Below are 13,766 nucleotides of genomic sequence, written 5' to 3'. Positions count from 1 at the left end.
AGAAAAAGACTCCCTTTTTTCACCAAGAAAAAAAAAAAAAGCAGATAGAAAAGATAAAGAACTCACAGATTAAGAGATTTAAGAGACATAATCTGTCCATATGTGGACTTTATCTGGCTCATGCATGCCTCAAACAAACTGTAAAAACCAGCCAACAGATTGACAGTGAAATGAAATACTGACATTGAATATTTGATGACATTTAGGAATTACTCTTAGTTTTGTTCAGGTGTAATAATATACTGTGGTGGGTTGCTGTTATTGTTTCTTAAGAGACTCTACCTGTCAGAGACACATCAGTTCAGTTCAGTCACTCAGTCATGTCCAACTCTTTGTGATCCCATGAATAGCAGCACGCCAGGCCTCCCTGTCCATCACCAACTCCCGGAGTTCACTCAGACTCACGTCCATCGAGTCAGTGATGCCATCCAGCCATCTCATCCTCTGTCATCCCCTTCTCCTCCTGCCCCCAATCCCTCCCAGCATCAGAGTCTTTTCCAGTGAGTCAACTGTTCACACGAGGTGGCCAAAGTACTGGAGTTTCAGCTTCAGCATCATTCCTTCTAAAGAAATCCCAGGGCTGATCTCCTTCAGAATGGACTAGTTGGATCTCCTTGCAGAGACACATAAATGATCTCTATAAATGATGTCTGAAAATTATTTTAATGTAATCAGAGTTAAGAAGGAATGGAAGGTAGATTATCCTTGAATTGACAGTCACTGAAGCTAGGGTGATGAATATATATGAGGAATCATTATACTCTTTCTACTCATATATACTTGAAAATTTCTGTACATTTTTAAAGCTAGTCTAGGAACCCACTGGGAGACTGGAATGTGACCAGGTCTCGAGCAGCGTTGATTCCTTGGTGAGACTTAGTTCTGGCTCAAACTGCTGCTTGGCCCCAGGCATAACAGGCGTGGGGATTACCCAGTCTGGGCATAAGGGTCTTAGATGCTTTTGTCTACTGCATCTCCATAAGGAAAAAAATGTGTCAAGCTGTAAACCACATCCCAGAGTGGTAAACCCTCTTGGGAACATGTCACAGTGCTAGGCAACTAGAAAGGGGACTTCCCTTTCAACAATTTACAAGGCATTATTATTCAACCAGCTGCAAAGGCTAATGGTCAAGTTCTGCCTTCAGGCACTGAGACTTCAACTCGACAAGAATAGGCATTTCCCTGGAGCCTGTGAATAAAGAATCAGGGCCTGTTTACATAAAGTCTGGCTTTTTAAAAATTCAAGAATTTATATGATTAAGGGAAGAAAGTTCAGCTGCCACCCTGTCGTTTAAGGTTCTCATTATGGGGCAAAGGAAAAAGTGAAATACTTTCCTTTAAGCACGATTCACAGATTTTGTCTGGGTTTTCTGTACTGATTCAGATTTCTTCCTTTTTAGTAGGTCAAGTCCGACCTTCCATGCTAATGTAAGAAACGTATTCTTTCCTTCTTAGTTTTATGTTTATCAGAATCTAAAAAACTACGGTTAGAGCCAATCTTTCAGAGCCTATCATTTGTAAAGCTGTTCATTTTCAAGTAAGCATGCTCCCAAGACATTTTGAAAATTGACAGATAAATTGACTATAAAATTAAGAAAACATATTTTCTGTTTCCATGTGTTTGCTGATTTTGGACAATGGTGTAGGTCCTCTAAGCACAGCAAAATGCCATATAATAAAAATTTTGTTTCTTATTAAAGCTCACTATTACTACTACAACAACAACAACAAAAAAAAAAACACGAAAAAACAAACACAAAAAAAATTAGCACAAATGAGGCTAGGCTTCCCTGGTGGCTCAGATGGTAAAGAATCTACCTGCAATGAGGGCGACCCGGGTTCAATCCCTGGCTCGGGAAGATCCCCCTAGAGAAGGGAATGGCAACCCACTCCAGTATTGTTGCCTGGAGAATACCATGGACAGAGGAGTCTGGTGAGCTACATACAGTCCATGGGGTCGCAGAGAGTCAGACACGACTGAGCAACTAACATTTTCATCCAACCACATGCAATGAAATATGAGAAACCCAAACATTTGCTTTTAAATGCCCACGTAGCTTATGGTCATCAGAAAGAGGCAGGCATTAGGACCACTTCCCTCAAGGACATTTTAGAAAGGAAAAATCTTACCCTCCCATTGACACTCCTGCTGCCAGAAATGGAGCAGAAGGGTACAGACTGTGAACGTGGTGAATGACTGTCTCCAAGTCTTCAGTGTTAGAACAACAGTAAGTCCTTGGCGTCTGCAAGCAACGACAGGTAAAACACAAAAATTAAAATTGGGAGGGGAATCATTTGTATAACACAGAGATGTAAAAAAGAGCAAAAAGTCATAACTAGGAGAAAATGACCTTTGTTTGCACATACTATATGAGTCAGGATAATTTTCAATTTTCTGTCTTGCAGTTCAAATTGATGCCATTTAGAGTTAGTACGACCCGAGTTGGCACTAACAAAAGACTCTGATCACACAAGGAAGCCTGGAGGGAAATGGGACAAGACCAATATAAATACCTTAAACTAGATAGATATGCAGTACTCTATTCAAATGAGTCAATTTAGGAAGAAAAAGTGGAGAATGATACTTTTTTATAGGAAACCAACAACAACTTAGGCCTGACAAAGCCAAAGCAATTGTTTTTTTAATACATAATTTTATTTATTTATTTTTATTTTTGGCTGTGCTGGGTCTTCGTTGCTGCTCAGGCTTTTTCCGAGTTGTGGCGAGCAGGGGCTTCTCTAGCTAGGCTCTAGGTGCGTGCAGGCTTCAGTAGTTGGAGCATACGGTGGCGGGGGTAGGGGGGTGGAGAGGGTGGGGGCGCAGTTAGCTGTTTCATGGCATGTGGGATCTTCCTGGACCACAGATCAAACCCTTATCTCTTGCACTGGCAGGCATATTCTTTACCGCTGAGCCACTAGAAGGCCCCAAAGTAATTCTTATTTAAAAAAACACACAATCAAGCAAACAAAAAAGGTTTTCAATAATCCACAAAAAAATCTAAACCGTAACTCCTTCCTGCTCAGGTATAACCTGAGTGCTGTCCACCAGTGAAGGAGTGTGATTTTTTTTCTGACACTGCCTTCACTCTAGATCAAGCAACATGCAGTCTGCTTTATTAATGAGATATTTTCTTTTTCAATAATACTTCCATATGACCCCAGCTGCGCTACACTGAAAACAGACACTTAAAATGTTAAAATATGTAAAGCTGATTATGCCTCAATACATAATGCATTAAAACTAATGATTTTCATGTGAACCCCATCAATAAGGGCTCTGTTTCCAGCAGAACAGCTTCACAGATGTTTTATTTGAGATCTGGGAGCAGAGGGCAATCCTGTCTGTACAATGTATGTGAGAGTGTGCGTGTGAATAAAGTATGCATGAGATAAAATAACTAGAAATTTAACAACAAAGAGATAAATCTGGTAACACTGCCCTAATAAAAAATGCCAAAACCAGTTATCTGTACAACCCGGATGGTAATATACCAATAAAATATGACTGGAAGGTTACGTGTCACCCACCATTCAATCACTAATGGGTAGTCTTAGAAAACTGCAATTTTCACTGATCCCTCCAACTAAACTCAAGGTTAGAACACTCCTATTGCCTACTACCATCTTTTTGAGATCTGCAAATATAAAACTCTCCAAAAGACAAATGTTAACCTCACAGTATTTACAATGGCTAACATTTATTGAATAATTAAATTTGTGTCCACAAAACCCCAAGGAAGATCCTATTTAGGAAACAGAGTTATTAATAGAACATTGAGTTTAGAGAGGTTAAATAATTCCTGTAAACTCATGAACAGCTAATACACAATGAAGCTGAGATACTTCCAAAAATACTTTGTGATTAAATGCACTTGAGGGGCACAAATTCAATGTAAAATCTAAACAGACCAATGTCTACTACCATGCTTATTCATAGTGACTGCAGAATTTGTCACAAGAATTCAGGTGAAAAAAATATCCTTCTTTAGCATTTTTACTGTATTTGTGTTTATTCACATTGCATAGCTTTAAAATTTCTGTATTACTTAATATCAACAGTTACCAACACATATTCTTGTTATGCAGGCTTCAAGTGAAGTTAAGTGTATACACACTTGCACACACACACACAGATACATGAACATACACGCAGAGTTGGTGGTGGTGGTGGTGGTTTAATCTCATGCCTGACTCTTTGCGACCCCATGGTCTGTACTGTAGCCCACCAAACTCCGCTGTCCATGGAATTCTCCAGGCAAGCATACTGAAATGAGTAATTTGCCAAAAGTCACAAAGTAGCAAAGCTCAGGGTTTATGTCTGTAGTAAGTAAACTAGTTCTCATAAACCACTAGGATTCCATGAGATATTTAATCAGCAAATCAATTATCTGGGGCCCTCAGAGATAGGAGCTTCTTTTTCCCTTAATGTTTTTCTCCCAATGGATTACACTGAGTTGGAAACCAATAACGCTGGTGTGGAAATGTTAGGTAGGTAGAATAGGAAAAAGGAGTCCAGAATGGCAGTGGCTGAAAGACAAGGAAGGGCAAAGGCTGCGAAAATAGATCAAAGGAAGGTCCGAGGACCGGAGTGAGGACCTCAGGTAGAACAAACAGCGCTCCTGGCTAGCCCAGTTTACATAGGGCAGGCCCGGGGGGAGGAAGAAAGATACAAGAAGAGGAGCCAAAGTGCCAGGGGTCTCTCTCCCGAGATCACACGCTCTCTTTCCCGTGCGCGCGCTCTCTCTCTTCACTTCGCATCTTTTCGGTTGGCATGCCCTCACACCTCGAGGATGTATTTTCCTTTATTTTCTAAATAAAACTGAGCTGCAACACTGTCTGAGAGCTGTGACGCGCCGAGGGCTTTAACGTCCATCACTTCAGATTTTTGTTGTGATGAGACAGAACCGAGGAAATGACACACTCCCCTAACATCTATGGTGCCGTGACTCGGGTTTAACCTGGCTGAAACAACCTCAATGCGGCCTCCCGCGAGGAGGAGGCCAAGCAAAGCAGGAGCCCAACTCAGCGAAAGCTCCCATGGTGGAAGCAGAAGGCAAAGAAAATCCAGCGCAGGGGAAGTGACAAGAAGCCCAGCGTGCTGGAAACCTGGACAGCGAGAAACTAACTCAGCAGAAAGCTCACATGGCTGTCTCAGATTCCAGAAGACCTCCAGTTAAGGTAGGAGGTCCTCACTGCTATGGCTGGAGGGACATATGCCTAATGAAATCTTAATTCCTTTAAAATCTCTCGTTTCTTGTCTCCTTGAACCCCGCTGCAAACAGGCGAGCAGCAGTGGGCACAAGTGAGGGACTCTGGAGAGGATACATCTCAGTATGTCCCAAAGGCTCCACTCTCTGCTGAGCCCCAGTAGCTGTTACCCAAGCTGGTGGGGGTTCTTCTGTCCTTAATCTTCTTTGGGCCAAGGATCAAGCCAATGAAAACTGTGAGCACAGGTCAGGTATTCAGCAGATTTTCTGGCAGGCTATGAAGGCACTTTTTTTCCACTCCTTTTTCCTCTCGTCCTTCAGCTCCTCTCTCCTGGGACTTGAGCCTGGCCAAAACCCATGATGCCTGGATTCAGGACCTAATGAAGCTCAGGCTCTGATGTCTCATTGCAAACATTCAGTGAGAGACACACCGATAGGTAAGAGGTGGATTTGATAGGATTCAGAGAGAAGCACAGTCTGCAGAGTGTGGGCCATTGTAGAGGGCAAGTGCTTCCACCATGGAATTCGGTCTGGCTAGGTTTTGCAAGCTGGGTGAACTCATATGCTAATGAGTGGGAGGATCATCCCAACCATTGGGGAACCACTCACTCTTCTGTCTTTTGACAGTGCCTTGGAGCTGTTCTGCCACCTCTGGGTGTGTCATTTAGCTTACAGATTGGGTTACATTTAGCTTTAAAGTGAAAGTGAAAGTGAAGTAGCTCAGTCGTGTCCGACTCTTTGCGACCCCATGGACTGTAGCCTATCAGGCTCCTCCGTCCATGGGATTTTCCAGGCAAGAGTGGTAGAGTGGATTGCCATTTCCTTACAAGATTAATTTGACATGTCATCTTGGACCCAACTGATTTTAATTGGTTTATGTTATGCTCTTGTGCTATGTCATTCTTTCAAGAGTTGTGCCCAGCCCCCTTCCCTCCTGTTTCATGCTCTTTTCCAGATCCCCATCCAGGCCCACAGTGTTGCCTCTACAATCTTCTAGAGGGACAACCAGAAAATAGCTGGCCCTTGGGAGGGAAATACTGTATAATATCCAACCCCTCTAGATATTCAGGCCTTATCTCCCATGTCTCCTACAACATGTGCAACACCAGCATCTCTCAGTGAACCCGCTAGGGTGGGTGACAGGCACACAATGCCTGCTAGAAGTCCATCAGTTGGCATCCCTTCAAAGGCAACTGGGCTCCCAGGGATAATGTTTGCCACTTTGGGAGTTAGCCCTGCAGGCCATTTGGGCCCAAACCCTTACCACCCTTCTCCTAAAGTTATAATCGTACCTCCGGATCAAATCTCCACTCCACTTTTATGGAACATCTGGTCTTTTGCCTCTTACCAATTTGTTCTTAAGCCAATTATTAACTCCTACAGCCAGGACCCTGGCCCCATGTAGGCAACATCGCTCCACCCAGCCTAATTATTAAAATATTTTAATGCCCCTAACAGGGCCAGACAACCCACTCCTTTGTCATTACTTCTGTTATTACCTAAAGTGGGTCTATGACAACGAAATGTTTACCATTGGAGACACCCTAACCTGCTCTTACGGAGGACTAGGGGAGGAAATCAGTAACTTACAATCCCTTAGAGCAGTAAGAGGATAAGGCTTATGACCACTTCACCAGGTTCCCGGTCTCAGGGCACAGGCTTGGATTGCTTTACGTCATGATATCTATTCCCACCTGTGGTGAACAAACTGGTAATGAGTTAAAATTACAACCCTTTAATCTTACCCAGCACTGGTCACACTGGAGACCTTGGGGATGCCCAACTCCGGTCTGGGGGTCCCAGGAAGTCAACCTGCCTTGACCTGCTTAGGGATCTGGACCTCGAAACGTTGTCACACCTCAACCTGCTTGGGGATCCGCCAGTTCAGGGGTCGCAGGAGGTCTTCACGGCTCAACCTGCCCAGGAACCCAATTCTCTGGAGGCCGACCTGCCTCAGCCTGCCTAGGGGTTCGATTTCCAGGAGGACATCACAGCTCGGTCTGCCTGGGGATCTGCACCCTGACCCGGGGACGCCTGGCTCTCAGGCTGCAACAGTACTGGGTAGGATAAGCTTCAGAAAGACTCACTCCTAAGGAAGTCCACCCATGGAAATACTTGTGGGACTGTGCCCAGTCTCAGCAATAACTCAGGACCCCAACAAGAACACCATTGCCTTTCTGGAAAGGCTAAAAGAGGCCCTCCAAAAGTTTACCAATCTGGACTTGGACTCTTACGAGGGACAGGTGATTTTAAAGGACAAATTCCTGTCCCATGTGCATCAGATATCAGAATAAAGTTACAGCAGCTACAGCAGCAGGCCTCTGCTGCCTCTTTAGATGAGGTGGTCCAGACAGCCATCAATACCTTTTATAACAGAGAACAGGAGAAGGGGGCTAAGGCCCAGGAGAAGGGTACTAAGGCCCAGGAGAAGGAGAAAAGGAAAGAGACCAGGCATGCCCAGATGCTGGCCGGCTTCTAGGGAAGCCCTAAGGCAAACCCCAAGTCCTTGAAGGACAAGGCATGAGGAAAATGCCTAATCTGTAGACAGATGGCACTGGGCCAAAGAGTGTCCAAACCATGACAAGTCTCCTAAAACAGCTTGCTATAAATACTATCAACTGGGACATTTGGCGGCACTGTGCCCTCAGGACCCAAGAGCCTCAAGGTCAAGTGCCAAGCCTCCCCTCAGGATGGTTCAACAGGACTGAAGCGGCCTGTTACAACCAGCATGTCTGTCACAGATAACCATCATGGAGCTGGAGCAAAGGGTGCAACTGGATACGGCAGGTAGGCCTGAGAATTTCTGGTTGACACAGGGGCTACTTACTCTGTCCTAACCTGCTACTCTGGAGCCTTCTCCTCCCAAACCTATACCATTTTGGGAGCTACAGAAAAAACAGTTACAAAAAGATTCAGCTAAGCACTTTGTTGCTGGGATGAACAAATATTTTCCCACCAGTTTCTAGAGGTCCCTGACTGTCCTCCTCCCTTATTGGGAAGAAATCTCTCCCTGCCTTTGAAACCTTGCAGCTGTTGCAGTCCTGATAGAAGATGCTTTAAAACTCTCTTTTGAGGGCACACTAACTATTTTTACCAGCCACCAAGTGAAACAACTCCTAAATGGGAGAGGCCATTTGCAAGCCAGGCTTCAGCAGTACGTGAACCGTGAACTTCCAGATGTTCAAGCTGGTTTTAGAAAAGGCAGAGGAACCAGAGATCAAATTGCCAACATCCGCTGGATCATCAAAAAAGCAAGAGAGTTCCAGAAAAACATCTATTTCTGCTTTATTGATTATGCCAAAGCCTTTGACTGTGTGGATTACAATAAACTGTGGAAAATTCTGAAAGAGATGGGAATACCAGACCACCTGCCCTGCCTCTTGAGAAACCTATATGCAGGTCAGGAAGCAACAGTTAGAATTGGACATGGAACAACAGATTGGTTCCAAATAGGAAAAGGAGTACGTCAAGGCTGTATATTGTCATCCTGCTTATTTAACTTAATATGCAGAGTACATCATGAGAAACGCTGGGCTGGAAGAAGCACAAGGTGGAATCAAGATTGCCGGGAGAAATATCAATAACCTTAGATATGCAGATGACACCACCCTTATGGCAGAAAGTGAAGAGGAACTAAAAAGCCTCTTGAGAGTGAAAGAGGAGAGTGAAAAAGTTGGCTTAAAGCTCAACATTCAGAAAATGAAGATCTTGGCATCTGGTCCCATCACTTCATGACAGATAGATGGGGAAACAGTGCAAACAGTGTCAGACTTTATTTTGGGGGGCTCCAAAATCACTGCAGATGGTGACTGCAGCCATGAAATTAAAAGACGCTTACTCCTTGGAAAGAAAGTTATGACCAACCTAGATAGCATATTGAAAAGCAGAGATATCACTTTGCCAACAACAGTTCGTCTAGTCAAGGCTATGTTTTTTCCAGTGGTCATGTGTGGATGTGAGAGTTGGACTGTGAAGAAAGCTGAGCGCTGAAGAATTGATGCTTTTGAACTGTGGTGTTGCAGAAGACTCTTGAGAGTCCCTTGGACTGCAAGGAGATCCAACCAGTCCATCCTAAAGGAGATCAGTCCTGAGTGTTCATTGGAAGGGCTGATGCTGAAGCTGAAACTCCAATACTTTGGCCACCTCATGCGAAGAGTTGACTCATTGGAAAAGACCCGGTGCTGGGAGGGACTAGGGGCAGGAGGAGAAGGGGACAACAGAGGGTGAGATGGCTGGATGGCATCACCGACTCGATAGACATGACTTTGAGTGAATTCCGGGAGTTGGTGATGGACAGGGAGGCCTGGAGTGCTGTGATTCATGGGGTCTCAAAGAGTCGGACACGACTGAGCGACTGAACTGAACTGAACTGATCAAAGAATCCTCAGATATCAAGTAGTGCTGATGGAAAATCCAGGCCTCACTATATCCCCTTGTGAGGTTCTTAACCCAGCCACCCTCCTGCCTACCCCCGAGGGCTCTGTCCCCTTTCACTCTTGCCTAGAAACCTTGGACCAATGGACAAAACCCCAAGAGGGATTGTCAGAAGATCCTCTGACCAATCCTGAGAAAATCTGGTACACTGATAGAAGCAGTTTTGTCTTGGATGGAAAAAGAAGAGCCGGATATGCAGTAGTCTCCAATTTTGAGACCATAGAGGCTAGCCCAGGTACTTTGCTACCAGGTACGTCAGCCCAATTAGCTAAGCTCATAGCCCTGACTCTAGATTTAGAGCTGGGAGAAAGAAAGAGTAGCCATTTACACTGACTCCAAGTATCCTTTTCTGGTGCTACATGCACATGCTCCTATTTGGAAAGAAAGAGGCCACTTGACCACCCGAGGGTCCCCAATCAAATATGGTGATCAAATCCTTAGACCTGGAGGTAGTCCATCTGCCCACTGAGGTTTCAGTCTCCCACTGTAATGGACACCAAAAAGGGAGCATGGAAGTCGCACGGGGAAACCAAGCAGCTGATCAGGCAGCTAAGAGAGCAGCATTACAGAACAATGACCAATAGGGGTTGCCACCTTAGTTCCACAGACTAATTTGCCAGAAACTCCTTCATATACTGAAGGCGAGACTCTTAAAGCTAAGAGCAAGGGCTTTCGAGATCATATGGGGTGGTTCCAAAAGGAGGGACTCCTTTTTCTGCCTGGGAACCTCCAATGGAAGTTGGTTAACTGCTTACATGCCACCACTCATTTAGGGGAAAAGACCCTCCAAAGATTACTAGAAAGGTCCTTTAGAGGAACAGGTCTCCTCTTAGCCCACTTGCCAATTTAACAACACCCAAGGAGCTCAAAGACCCCAGCTGGCCCATCCCGTCCGACGACGTGGGACCTACCCAGGAGAGGACTGGCAGATGGACTTCACCCAGATGCCAGTTTCTCCAGGGTATAAATACCTATTAGTCATGATAGATACATTCACAGGATGGATTGAAGGCTTTCCCACTCAGACTGAGGGATGAGGAGGTGGTAAAAAAATCTGCTCCATGAAATCATTCCGAGATTTGGTCTTCCCAGGTCATTACAAAGTGACAATAGGACGTCATTTACTTCTAAGTCACCCAAGGGGTCTCTAAAGCATTGGGCATTACTTATTATCTCCATTGTACCTGGAGGCCTCAGTCTTCAGGAAAAGTAGAAAGAGCCAACCAATTCTTAAAATCAGTGATAAAAAAGATAACCCAGGAGACTTCCCTGGGATGGAAGGGAGCTTCCATATCAATAGCTTTCCTCCACACCCGTACTGCCCCTAAGGAATAGGTTGGTCTTGGTCTTTTTGAGATGCTATATGGGAGATCTTTTGTTTATGTCAGTGACCTCTTCCTAGATCCAGAGGCTCAGACTCTCCAGTCTTATACCACGGCCATTGGTCAATTCCAACAGGATATACACTTGTGGGATGTGAACCAGGACCCAAAGGATTCTAACCAGTCACCACTATTGCTCCAGGGACTCAAGTCCTAACTAAAGTCTGGAAAGATGGCCTCAACTCCAGCCCACATGGAAGGGCCCCTACCCTGTAATACTTTCTACCCCACAGCAGTCAAGGTACCAGGACATGACTCCTGGATTCACTACTCACGAGTCAAGCCGTGGAAGAAAACAGAAGAGGACACTCAATACACCTGTGAGCCCCTGGGGGATCTCAGATGCCTATTCAGGACTACAAATGAGTGCCAGTCTAATGAACACCACCAACACCTGGTTTCTGGGGATAAGATTTCTCAGGACTGCTCTAAAGAGCCAACGGCTTGGCAGGGGTTGTACTCCAAAACAGACAGGAGATAGATCTTCTGATCCCTGAATAAGAAGGCACTTGAGCCATCCTGGCAATGGGAATTTGGAGTTGACTAATGCCCCTACTAGTCCTTGTTATGCCATATTGATGCTGCTTATGATTGTTCCATGTATTATCAATTATCTAACCTGTTTTGTCTCGGCCCAGGTCAACAAGCTACAACATGCAGTGCCAGTTCAACAAGGAGATATAAAACTACCGCTGACCACGGAAAATATCACTGACTGGTAGCTGGACACTACTATAAGGATTCTGAGGCCTGAGACTAGAAAAGGGGGGAGGCCCAATGCCCCTCGCCATCCCAGTTCAGCAGGAAGTAGCCAGAAAGACCTCGACGCCCCTATTCCCAAAGAACTGGGCCTCCCATCTCTTGAGGGGGAATGTTAGGTAGTTAGAATAGGACAAAGGAGTCCAGAATGGCGGTGGCTGAAAGACAAGGAAGGGAAAAGCCCATGAAAATAGAAGAAAGCAAGGTCCAAGGACCAGAGCGAGGACCTCAGGTAGAACAAACAGCGCTCCTGGCTGGCCCAATTACATAGGGCAGGCCCGGGGGGAGGAAAAAGCATATACAAAGAGGAGCCAAAGGGCCGGGGGTCGCGCGTGCATGCTCGCTCTCTCTCTTCCCTTCGCATCTTTTGGGTCCGCATGCCCTCGCCTCGAGGACATATTTTCCTTTATCTAAATAAAACTGTGCTGTAACACTATCTGAGATCTGTGATGCGCCAAGGGCTCTAACGTCCATCGCTTCAAATTTTTGTTGTGATGAGACAAAACCGAGGAAATTACACTCCCCTAACAGATCAAAGCTCCCAGCATTCTGAAACTCAGCACACCCAGAGCCTTTCTGGCATCACCTGCCTGGTTCCAGCCCTTCCCTAGGCTCCCGAGATGACTGTGTCCCGTCTTCCTCCGGCTGAGGGCTTTTCATTTCCTGCCAGTTCCTGTCATTCTTCCTACCACCCTGAAAGGGAGAATTCAGTTCCGGAAGTTCTGTCATAGGCCTGCATCTGCTCATTTTCCGGTCCACACCCAGTTCCTGGAGGTCCCGTTTACCCTCACAGCTTCACCAACTACCTCTTGTTGTTCAGTCACTCAGTAGTGTCCAGCTCTTTCCAACTCCATGGACTGCAGCATGCCACACTTCCCTGTCTTTCACTACCTCCTGGAGTTTGCTCAAACTCACGTGCCCTGAGTCAGTGAAGCTATCTAACCATCTCATCCTCGGCCGCCCCCTTCTCCTGTTGCCTTCGGCTGCAACTAAACCTGAATCTCCAGGCTCTTCCTTCTTCCTGAGCTCCAGATGCAAATTCTAAAGTTCTAGAAGTAAAGTACTATCTGTACTTCAAACTCAGACTGCCCCAAAGCAAACCCTTTTATCTCTTCATGAAAATTCCGAATGCTTCCCCTAACTTCCCGTTTTCCTGTGAATGACATCTGCATTTTCTTAGTTAAAACTGTAGGTGACATTGCCTTCTTCCTTTCCCTTAACCCACAGTCAATACACTTCCAAGTCCTATAGCTTCTTCCTCTCCAGAATCTTTGCAGAAAGGCAAGCCCTTCTTTCCACTCGAGTAAAGACCTGGTATGTTAGATTCTCTCAGAAGGCCCCTGGGACAAAGGTGAGTGGTTCATTTGAAGATATAGCAGCAAGTGGGACCAAGGGAATGGTGAGTGAGTCAGGAAGGGTAGGAAGCAATCAGGAATGTTAGCCAGCAGTTTGTGGCAGTGCCTGACTGGGACTCAATCCCATTGGGGCACTTTGGGAGACTGTTGAACAAAGCTGAAAGTCATCTCAACCGAGTGGCAAGGGAGCTGGGTTATTGATCCACCAGGAAATGGCAACCCACTCCAGTATTCTTGCCTGGGAAATCTCATGGGCAGAGGAGCCTGGCGGGCTACAGTCCATGGGGTCGCAAAGAGGCGGACACGATTTAGCGACTAAGCACGCCTAGTTAACTTCACCATTGGTGGAAGGCATCCTAGAGATTAACCCCCTGGCACCTGGTCTGCCCTCAGTAGCCTTCTGTGGCTAGAGGAGGCCCTCCCCAACGCCCCCGTTGGAGATGCGAGTGCCTGCAGTGGGAAGCCATCAAGAAGGCTAGGTGGGAATGGTACGTATCAAGAAGAAAAAGTCGTGGGAGGGGTGTGGCACCAGCCTTCTCAGCTCCCAGGCCTCTGTATCTTTCACTTGGACCATGAGGTGATACCCTCTGACACGGTTAACTCCCAGCCTTTCCTAATAGCCATCCATA

The 13,766-nt window shown here is 45.7% G+C and overlaps 1 protein-coding gene across 3 annotated transcripts in view; it reads right to left on the bottom strand.

Moving 5' to 3' along the window:
• ABHD3 (abhydrolase domain containing 3) overlaps nt 1-13,766 on the bottom strand; it is a 59,761-nt gene that overhangs the window by 12,590 nt on the left and 33,405 nt on the right. For all 3 annotated transcript variants that reach the window (XR_001917185.1, XM_018039761.1, XM_018039760.1), the window contains exon 5: nt 2,131-2,243. Coding sequence is in view for 2 of the 3 variants with exons in the window: in XM_018039761.1 (XP_017895250.1) it covers nt 2,131-2,243 (113 nt within the window). In the remaining variant the exon portion in view is untranslated. The remainder of the gene's footprint in view (nt 1-2,130; nt 2,244-13,766) is intronic.

The sequence above is a fragment of the Capra hircus genome, chromosome 24 (genome assembly GCF_001704415.2).
Source record: "Capra hircus breed San Clemente chromosome 24, ASM170441v1, whole genome shotgun sequence".
NCBI lineage: Eukaryota > Metazoa > Chordata > Mammalia > Artiodactyla > Bovidae > Capra > Capra hircus.
The sequence above is the reverse complement of the archived record's forward strand: the minus strand, read 5'-3'. Positions and strand labels throughout refer to the sequence as shown.